The sequence below is a fragment of the Etheostoma spectabile genome, chromosome 7 (assembly GCF_008692095.1).
Source record: "Etheostoma spectabile isolate EspeVRDwgs_2016 chromosome 7, UIUC_Espe_1.0, whole genome shotgun sequence".
In the NCBI taxonomy this organism is placed as follows: Eukaryota; Metazoa; Chordata; class Actinopteri; order Perciformes; family Percidae; genus Etheostoma; species Etheostoma spectabile.
Window position 1 is genome coordinate 7589718 of NC_045739.1, and position 11186 is coordinate 7600903.

Below are 11186 nucleotides of genomic sequence, written 5' to 3' on the forward strand. Positions count from 1 at the left end.
ACGTGTGTGTATATATATATATATATATATTAGCATACCCACCAGAAACAGAGCAAAAGATGTCATGAAGCCTTCTTTGGTGAGTTCCCACGTGCCCCCATACTCTTCTTCATCAATCTGCTGAAAGCTGCTGAAGTATACATACAGGACGCCAGCATTGATGATGCAGAATCTAAGAAGGCAAATGCATGGAAATTAAATGGATCCACTTTATTTGTATGGGAACATTTTTACTTTTTTGTCTTTTCAATTCATGCCTAGAGGTCTCTTCAATCAGATATGAAGAGACCTCTAGGGTCAGTAAAAGATAAAAAGGTTGAGACAGCCGTCACAGAATACTTACATGGCTATTCCCAGGAATCCTTTCAACGGTGCAACACCCCATATCACACCAAGGATTACTGCAATTATTTGCCGAATCCAGTATATCACATCTAAAAACTCGTCCTGTAAGAGAGAATACCAAAACTTGATTGAAAAAAATGTAATGCCAATTGTGCCTGCACGATTCGGGGGAAAATTTGAGTATGACAATTTTTTTAGCTTAGAATTGATATCACAATTCTTTTCTCACAAAGTGTACTGGTCATTGCACACATGAACCATGACAAAACAAAACAAATTGGCAGTACCAAACAGATTATTTTGGCACCTACAGCACAATGGTATCACCACAAGCCCGTAAACACAGACGCTTCAATGAAGAGAAGGGAGAGCATTGCAGCGCTTGGGAGCGCTTTAAAAACCTATTTTATACAGTCTATGTTTAAAAGTCACAGAAGAAAGTAGTAGCGCTTGTGATGCAGTCGGCTCGTAAAATTAAATGAGCACCAAAGTCATAAAAAATAAAATTAACAATAAATTAAAAATAAGAAAAAAATAAACAATCAAAAATGTGGTTAATCATGCGGGCGTGGCCTAATGCCAATCAGGGTTTGTCCTGCTCTGGAAAAATCACAACAGACAAACTGTTCACTGTTTTAACCAAAACAGCAAAATGGATCGCCAGTTTTATGTCAAAGTCCGTTTCTCTTTTGAAAAGCGTCGCATGTGGTACTGACCTCTGTGGTGTGGGTTAGGACTTAGTTCAGGTTAACTTAAGTTATATCAGGTGCTGCTGAGATGACTGGTGGGAGAAACACTGACTGAGGAAAACAGACTTGCAAAAGTGACCATTAATAAATGTGTTGATCAGCCAATCATCTGAAAACTATTGATAATAAATAATTCGTTATAGTAATATTTCAGAGAAAATGTTGTGTGTTCACTGGTTCCAGACAGCGAGGCTTGTCACTATTTTTATTTTTTTTACATTTTACAGATTGTGGCAATCCTTAAGATTTCGAATTTACAATGGAGAGAACAAGTATTTGATACACTGCCAATTTTGCGGGTTTTACTACTTACAAAGCATGTAGAGGTCTGTATTTTTTTTATCTTAGGTACACTTCAACTGTAAGAGATGGAATCTAAAACAAATCCCAAAAATCCCAGACTTGTTAGTTTTTCTTTAAGAAGCCCTCCTGTCCTCCTCTTATTATCTGTATTAACTGCACCTGTTTTGAACTCGTTACCTGTATAAACAGACTCCAACCTTCCCACAATGGCCAAGACCAGAGACCGGTGAAAGGACATCAGGGATAAAAATTGTACACCTGCACAAAGCTGGGATGGGCTACAGGACAATAGGCAAGTAGCTTGGTGAGAGGGCAACAACTATTAGAGAATGGAAGAAGTTCAAGATGACATCAATGTCCAGGCTTGTCTGAAGTTTGCCAATGACCATCTGGATGATCCAGAGGAGGAATGGGAAAATGGTCATGTGGTCTGATGAGAAAAAAATAGAGTTTTTTTGGTCTAAACTCCACTCGCCGTGTTTGGAGGAAGAAGAAAGATGAGTACAACCCCAAGAACACCATTCCAACTGAAGCATGGAGGTGGAAACATCATTCTTTAGGGATGCTTTTCTGCGAAGGGGACAGGGCGACTGCACCGTATTGAGGTGGGGATGGATGGGGCCGTGCATCGCAAGATCTCTGCCAACAACCTCCGTTCCTCAGTAACATGGGTCGTGTAAAGATGGGTCGTGACTGGGTCTTCCAGTATGACAACGACCTGAAACACACAGCCAGGGCAACTAAGGAGTGGCTCCGTAAGAAGCATCTCAAGGTCCTGGAGTGGCCTAGCCAGTCTCCAGACCTGAACCCAATAGAAAATCTTTGGAGGGAGCCGGAAGTCCATTTTGTCCGGCGACAGCCCCAAAACCTGAAGGATCTGGACAAGGTCTGTATGGAGGAGTGGGCCATAATCCCTGCTGCAGTGTGTGCAAACCTGGTCAAGAACTACAGGAAACGTATGATCTCTGTAATTGCAAACAAAGGTTTCTGTACCAAAAATTAAGCTTTGCTTTTCTGATGTATCAAATACTTATGTCATGCAATGAAATGCAAATTATTTACAAATCACACAATGTGACTTTCTGGATTTTTGTTTTAGATTCCCTCTCTCACAGTTGAAGTGTACCTATGATAAACATTACAGACCTCTACATGATTTGTAAGTAGGAAAACTTGGAAACCAGCAATGTATCAAATACTTGTTCCCCCTTTTGTATCGGATTTGGAATTTTTGCGATACCAGTCCCCCTTATGGGATTAGTGGTATAGCTGTCTTATTTAATTGGTGTCTGTCTTGTGTATCTGTAGGTTTTCTGTTGTTGCTGTTGTATTTTATGGACCATGAGTCTAATAATAAAGGCTATCTTTATAAATTGTGCTGAGAGTTCAGCAGTCTGAAGCATAGAAGTAGAAGGAATCTAGTTCTATGGTCTGAAGTCTTGCTGCTGAAACGTGAGCTTAAAGTTTTCAGAATCTGGGTGCATAGTTCCATTGTTTGTGTGCATACAATGGAGAAAAACTGGAATCCAGCTTTTTTTTGCTTTCGGATGTCACGCCAGACACCCAGTCGTAATACTGCAAATATATAAATATTGCAATACTTTCATCAATAGGGCATAGGCTCAAGCAACATTTTGTCACCTCCTTTAGTGATCGATAGTGACTTGAATGAAAACCTTCGAGATTACATCTTTAACAGTTAGCTAGCTAGCTAATCAACTGGTTAGAAAACAGATTCTTGAGTAATTAAATTAATAGGTGACTCCCTAGATGCAAACTACTTAAGTGTGAGAGAAAATAATGGAAAAGGCATCAAACTGACTTGATCCTGTGAATTCAAATGAGTAAGAAGTCATAATACACAGCATCCTTTAAGTTATGTCGTCGACATCGTAGTTTTACTTTGAGCGAAGCCACATTAATCCGTAGCATGGCAGCTAGCTCCGGATAGCCGTCTTTAATTAACACCTGACACCAATTTATGTAGACCAAGAACTTTGGGGCAACTAACAGCGACAATATCACGGCTGCGCTGCATTTTAGAAGGACAAGTGACTGACCTTCTCCTCCCAAACAGCGGTACTGTTGAAGGCTTTGCTCCATGTGGGCTGCTTTACATCGCCATTCAGCAGTTGACTTTCTTCTTTCCGCTTTAAATTGCTCGTCATTCTTTGCTGTTTCCTTCGACTACAGACGTCGAAAAGTTAGAATCCAAATCGGATGACACTCCCAATCTGATGACAGACTAGGGGAAGAAAGTACTGTGAAATATTAGAAGGTATTAAGGGGATGTACGCTCCGCTGATCTGACAGTTTGCAATCTCTAACCGAAAAAGGCAATCTAAGCATGCGCAATACGGTTTGACCCCTGCCACCAACAGCCAATGAGAGAGTGCGACGTTTCTGCGCCGCTAGTGTCAGAAAGTGGTTAAAAGCTGCAGCGACACCCAGTGGTCAAGTTATGTAAACGCTTTCAATTTGCACCGTAATTAGGTTCAGCACTGTCAAAGCCGGTTTTAGAAAGTATAATAACTCAGTATGTAACTTAAAATGAAAACAAATAGTTTTCACATAGTAGTATAATTTATTTTTTTAAAACACGTGTATTGTGTTGGTTTTATTTCTTATCTGTTTTAATGTAGTACTTAAAGTACTGATTTACTGTAAAGTGTCTTTGAGTACCATGTAAAGCGGTACATAAATAAAATGCATTATTATTATTATGATATTATAGTGTTTTTTTTACCATAAGCCACGTTAAAAAAAATACATTGCCTTGTTATAGCAAGAAATAGCCAATATTGTATATCTTGAAATATATATACAACTTCATAAGGCAAAAAGCATTTCTACAAACATTACATTCTATTAAGGCTGCAACTAATGATGATTTTCATTATTCTTTTCTTGATTAATCTATTTTGGGTTAAGGTTTTAACAGCAAAACCCAGAGATGTCAGAATCAGAATCAGCTCTACAGGTAAACTAAGTGTGAAGGGTGGGCTCTCAATGCAGCCTGCATACAGAAAAATAAACATACAACTAAAAACAAGGACAACAAAGCTGAGCAAGGTAAACTTAAACATACAGATATAAATATGTATATAAGTGTATATAAACATATTACATAAGACGTACACACACATGCATTTAAGTGTAACACAGAGACTAACACACATATGTAAAACAGGAAATCCAAAAGATTTCCAGAAGTCACGTTTTAGATAGATAGATAGATAGATAGATAGATAAAATCAAATAATAAAATCAAATAGGACAAGAAGCTGGCACCAATTTACCATTTTGATCTTTAATATTTGTTATTGATATTGATATTTTGACATTCATTTTTAAAAACAGGTTCTTTTAAACTAATCAAGATTGAAGTTTTTTTAAACAAAAGAGCACTGGAAAACGTACTGACCCTTACAGATGCCGGTCCAATGCGTCTGTCAAAAACAAACAGTGGATGTTTTGCTTACTTTTCTTTGTCCTTCTCTCTGCTGTCCAACAGAGGGCTCCCTTTATGAAGGCAAGCTTCACTCCAGTTAGTGAAACTCGTATCTAGCTCTTGTTTCCTGGATCAACACTGATTTGAGAAAACCACAACTGATAAACTTGTATAAATTAAGGGATTTGGCCAATAATGAACCAATGAGGGTTCACTGTGGGCCGGCCCCGGTCATCAAACCAGTTGAACAGATGATATAATGATTCATTTTTGAGTGATCAGATTTCATGGAAGAAGAGAAAGCCTACAAAGTTTGTTGTCCTTGTAATGAAAGACAATAGATGGTAGTGTTCTTTCACTTCAGAATGGATTCTGATGATATTTGAATACATTTCTCATGACATAGGCTATCTGTATTTTGTTGTCAAATAATAATGCTGGAATTGCTTAACCCTCTACTTATAAGGTACACAAGTGTATTTTAACTTCTTTTTTTAGTCTTAAAATTGACCCATTAAGTGTGTGCGTGTGTGTGGTGAAGGGGGGGTGTCATCATCTTTTGAGTCTAATTGGATGCCTGCATATTAAACACAGCTTAACGTTAAATCAATAATAGTCTAATATGATGGGTTTGCAATACGCAGTAACTCTGCTGTAATTATTTAGTGGAAAGCTTTATATTTTGTGATGTTAAAATTCCTATGAGAAGCAGAGGAAAGTAACCACATGGGCTCATGTCCATTTTGTAAACGCCCATTCTAATGTGTTAGCCTACTTTCATTTAGGGACTTTTTGTATTAAATATAATCAAGTAATCATAACCCATTTCTTTAAAGATTATTTGTTGGGCATTTTAGGCCTTTAATGACAGAACATCTGAAAAAGTGAAAGGGGAATGACATGCAAGGTGGGCTATATTTACTGTAGGCTGAGGATTTAGGGCATAATTTAAGATTAAGATATCCTTTATTAGTCCCACAAGGGGAAATTACAATTTACACACTGTTGTTATTACACACAGGCCTGAATTACACACACACACACACACACAGGACCTATACACACACACTACTGGAGATATGTCAGGGTGAGGTGCTGCCCATGGAAAGGCATGCCGAGCATTTGGGGGTTTGGTGCCTTGCTCAAGAGTGCCCAAGAGGTGAACTCCAGCACCCACCATACTTTTGTCCGAATGTGAACTTGAACCATGCAGCAACCCTCTGGTTTCCAACCCAACTCCATATGGACTGAGCTACTTCCACCCCAGCTTCACCTAACTTATGTACACGGACACTGACAAATATTCTGAAGAGGTCAAAACTCCAGCAACTCTTGGAATAAAGAAGAATTTGGTTGTGAGAGCTGTAACTCAGGTTTGTTAAGTACAGTGGTGTGAAAAAGTGTTTGCCCCCTTCCTCATTTCCTGTTCCTTGCATGTTTGTCACACTTAATTGTTTCGGAACATCAAACCAATTTAAACAATAGTCAAGGACAACACAAGTAAAACACAAATGCAATATGTAAATGAAGGTGTTTATTATTAAAGGTGAAAAAAAATCCAAACCATCAGGCCCTGTGTGAAAAAGTGTTGCCCCCCTGTTAAAACATACTATAACTGTTGTGTGTCCACACTGAGTTCAATTTCTCCAGCCACACCAGGCCTGATTATTGCCACACCTGTTCACAATCAAGGCATCACTTAATAGGAGTGCTTGACACAGTAAGGTCACCAGAAGATCCTTAAAAGCTACACATCATGCCAAGACCCAAAGAAATTCAGGAACATTGAGAAAGAAGTAATTGAGATCTATCAGTCTGGAAAGGGTTATAAAGCCATTTCCAAAGCTTTGGGAATCCAGCGAACCACAGTGAGAGCCATTATCCACAAATGGCGAAGACATGGAACAGTGGTGAACCTTCCCAGGAGTGGCCGGCCGCCCAAATTACCCCAAGAGCGCAGCGACGACTATCCAAGAGGTCACAAAAGACCCACACACAACGTCCAAAGAACTGCAGGCTCACTTGCAGTTAAGGTCAGTGTTCATGCCTCCCACCATCAGGAAAAGACTGGGCAAAAATGGCCTGCATGGCAGAGTTCCAAGGAGAAAACCACTGCTGAGCAAAAAGAACATCAAAGTCGTCTCAATTTCTCACAACACATCTTGATGATCCCCAAGACTTTTGGGAAAACTTGTGGACCGATGAGACCAAAGTGGAACTCTTGGAAGGTGTGTGTCCAAGTATATCTGGCGTAGAAGGAACACTGCATTTCATAAAAAGAACATTATACCAACAGTAAAATATGGTGGTGGTAGTGTGATGGTCTGAGGCTGTTTGCTGCTTCAGGACCTGGAAGACTTGCCGTGATAAAAGGAACTATGAATTCTGCGTCTACCAAGAGATCCTGAAGGAGAATGTCCGACCATTTGTTCGTGTACCAAGCTGAAACGAACTGGGTTCTGCAGCAGGACAATGATCCTAAACACACCAGCAAGTCCACCACCGAATGGTGAGAAAAACAAATGAAGACTTTGGAGTGGCTAGCCAAAGTCCTGCCCTGAATCCTATTGAGATGTTGTGGTATGACTAAAAAGGCGCTTCATGCTCAAAAACCCTCTAATGTAACTGAATTAGGACAATTCTGCAAAGATGGTGGGCCAAAATTCCTCCAGGACGCTGTAAAAGCTATTGCACGTTATCGCAAACGCTTGGGTGCAGTTGTTGCTGCTAAGGGTGGCCAACCAGTTATTAGGTTTAGGGGGCAATCACTTTTTCACACAGGGCCATGATGGTTTGGATTATTTTCACCTTTAATAATAACCTTCATTTACAAATTGCATTTTGGTTTACTGTGTTGTCCTTGACTATTGTTTGAATTGGTTTGATGTTCCGAAACACTTAAGTGTGACAACCATGCAAAGGAACAGGAAATGAGGAAGGGGCAAACACTTTTTCACACCACTGTACTTTTACATTAAGTTCAGCAGATTTCATAAAACTGTACCGTTTGAAACTAAGTAAAGTAACAGTAATACATATTTTCTAATGCTAGGGTATGAGAAAAATGTGTGAGGCTGTATTACCAACTGAGCAAAGCATGAACTGCATTATAGAGGGGCCCTGTGTCAAAATCTGGTTATGGCACCTTTATTTCTTGAGTTTATTTTGTTCCATTTTTCAAGATACAAGTTTTTCATGTAAATAGGCGGAAATTGGTTATTTCCAGTAGGCCTTTATGAGTAAGCCTACAATTTTCTTCTGTGTCTGAGCAAAAAATAATGGAGCTGGCATTTATAATTCTTGATTGGAACTTGTAGGTAAAACAGCAAGGCTCATTACTGAATATATGAATCCCCAGTCATATATAGGTTATGTTTTGTAGGTTTATGAGCTTTCTTTTATGAAAGCGTAGTTTCGGCAATGTGGAGGGGTCTCTTTTGACATGTTTGTAGGCTGCTATCTCTTTAAGAGAGGTCACCTGGAGAGGGACAGGTGTGAGTTGCTGTAACATCACCTTTAACCGGGACAGGGGACGCTTGTCCCTTTCTCAAACTTGACCACGACCCCCACGTATTGTTGGGTCAAAGTCAGGACGATGTGTCTGACTCGCTTCTTCTCTGTGCACGGCGGAGCCAGAGCTCTCACGCCACCTCCACCGTCAGTGACGTCTGCGTCACGTGTCCGTCTCTTCCCTCAGTACGTCCGTCGTATTTTCCTCCCCTCACTGCCTGCTTGAACACTGAGAGCCACTCGAAATAAACAAGCGCAAAAAAAAGCCTTCCGTTGTGGGGACCGGTCTGGCTCCAGTGTCACGTTTATCACCAGCCTATGGACAGAGGGGGCTTACACCTATAAGTTGCCATCAGTGAAGCCCAAACCTCCCGTCAGTTTCTGCCTCCACTGAGCCCCTATTATTGTAAACTTTTTAAAGCCTGCGCTGCTACATTGAGCTCCAACAAAGCGAGGTGAGTGGGATTTTATGATACAGTGTTTCACCTTTCCCAAACTTGTGCGAGCTATTGTGAAGCCTTACCTTTGCGGGCTGCGCTTTTGCTCAGCGGTGCTGGCCAGCTGCATGTCGCCTGCTTAAAATGGCGACAGCCAACGGGGGGAGAGAGAGTAGTTTTTTGGGCTGGGGGCTTTCCTTTTCCTCCACTCTGAATTGGTTACAACGTTTAAAACCTACAATGCGGACAAGCCCATTAAGTTGGGGCTCACTCCGCCTAACTTGTGCGGAAGATGAACACGCATCATTTTCGGAAATGTTTGACGCTGCTGCGCTCAGGGACTAACGTTACAGTCCAGCCACTTTGTGTTCTGGCTTTTTCATAAAATACCGCTATTCACTCACATTTCCTTTTAGAAACATTGGATTTATATTAGAAGCAATCAGATGTTCACGCATTATATTAAAGTCTGACCTTTTAAAATTCCACCATTTATTTTGTCTGTGTTATGAATGAAGAAGTTAGAAATCCCTTTGACCTCATATCAGTTATGACTAATATTTTTATTCCCAAATTTATAGGAAAAATTGTGCACGTATATATGATGGTTTACCGTCGAGCTTCGGTTATTGGGTCTATAATAAGATAAGATAAAAAGATTTGTATTCACATGCTATAGTCATAAACTATAAGCAAGTGCAAGCTGTATTCCATGTTGCCTAACAGTCAGTGAGTCTGCTTTGGTTTTTTATCATGTCAGTGTTGTCATGAGTGTGTGACTTCAGGGATTAGAGCAAAGCTTTCCCAGACAGCTAGTTTGTGTCTGATGTCCACGTGAGTCCCAAGCATAGACAAGCAGCTTAATCCACCCTATCTATTTATCACCCATGGTGGTACACCTTCCACCGTTAATAGGCCACTTTTCATACAATTGTTGATGATATAAACAACAGTCAATTTGGCTATTTTTTTTGCATGACTAATCAATCATTCAGTAGGGTCTACAATAGTTTATTATTTCCCCCATTGCTGTATTTCATAGTGTTGCTGGGGTGATGCTTGAGCTTAATGGCAGTACATCTCATTGAATAGTCTCAGTCACCCACCTACCTCACTCCCTCCCCCCCCCTCCCCCACCCCCCCCACACACACTCACACGCTCCTTCTCCCTTTCTTTCCCTCAGTTTTAGGTTTGCAGCTGACTCAGGTTGTGCAGCCTTCTATGAAATGATTAGCCTAATCAGTACAACACTTAATGAATTTATATTTTGGCCTTCCAATTTTACTCATTACACATTTTGAAAATCTGTTTTTTACTTTCTATTTTCCCTTTATAAACATCTAATGACGACTTAATGAAACTGAGCAATTCTTTGTGTGTGTCAGTCTTACAGTAATGACTTTTAATCTGTAAGTTTCCTCTTCTGTCTGTGTTGACCCATGTATATTGATGATTTACTTCCAGATCTCTATGAAGCATGACCACAAAAAGTCCACTGCTACTCAAGAGCCTTTTCATAATCTCGGGGGGAGCAGTGAGATCCACTCACACATCCAGAACGAGCGTGTTTGGGTCAGCAGCAGTAGCAGCCTCTTGCTCTGCTTGGCTGGTTAACAGCTTGTGATGTCAGCCATTTTAGGTTGGACAGCACAGAGCATGGTGCACCGCCATTTTTCTCTCCCTCCCCTCTCAGCAACCCAGTTTTAACGCATGCACTGGCAGTGGCCACAGCAATGCAGCCGTTTGCAACCCACGCAGCCATCCACTCCCTGACCTGAGAGCAGCCCAAGTGGGACTCAGGGGCAGATGGAATGACACTGTAGGAACACGGTCATTGAGGTTTCCTTATTGTTGCCAGTATTGTATAAAGACTGAAATGGTAGTGGGAAGAAGTTCAGACGCACAAAACATGTTGAACGTTTAGTAAGTGGTGAGTGAGCCGTGTTTGTCAGATGCATGAAAGAGTGAAATCCCAGACTTGATTGACAGCATGAGCTAGGTTGGAGCCATGCCTGCTTATAGTGGGAGTAAATTCAGTAGGATCTCTGTTTTGCTACAGAGAATAAAAAAGCAACGGATTTGTGTTTTGGAACAGAGACTTGGAGATGGCGAAGGTTTTTGGGGCAGACTTGATGATTAGCTTGAATAGTCTTCGATACAGATGCTTCCCTAGTCCTCTCTGAAAGATATAGCATTTGCCAGATTTTCAGTCCTGTTTATGTATCCATGCATGCGTTGATTACAGTGAATACAGAAGCCCTGTAGGCCAAGCACAAGAGCCACAGTGAAGCAAGGGCAGTAGTCCAGAAGGATGTCTGGACAGGGACTGAGAAGAAGATGATGGTATAGACTTGGTTGTATATTCACACACACACACACACACACACACA

General features: G+C 40.7%; 2 protein-coding genes across 3 annotated transcripts in view; one reads left to right on the forward strand and one right to left on the reverse strand.

Moving 5' to 3' along the window:
- The window catches only part of rab5if (RAB5 interacting factor), a 6493-nt gene extending 2717 nt beyond the window's left edge, over nt 1–3776 (reverse strand). Inside the window, exons 1-3 of the mRNA XM_032520801.1 lie at nt 3458–3776; nt 344–447; nt 43–172 (exon numbers count right to left, since the gene is read on the reverse strand). Of these exons, the coding sequence (XP_032376692.1) occupies nt 43–172; nt 344–447; nt 3458–3565 (342 nt within the window). The 5' untranslated portion in view covers nt 3566–3776. The remainder of the gene's footprint in view (nt 1–42; nt 173–343; nt 448–3457) is intronic.
- A 4664-nt stretch (nt 3777–8440) lies between these two features.
- Nucleotides 8441–11186, forward strand: part of zhx3b (zinc fingers and homeoboxes 3b) — a 14107-nt gene continuing 11361 nt past the window's right edge. The window contains exon 1 of one of the 2 annotated variants that reach the window (XM_032520803.1): nt 8441–8813. The gene's annotated coding sequence lies outside the window, so the exon portion shown is untranslated. The remainder of the gene's footprint in view (nt 8814–11186) is intronic. The other variant, XM_032520802.1, reaches the window with a different exon arrangement.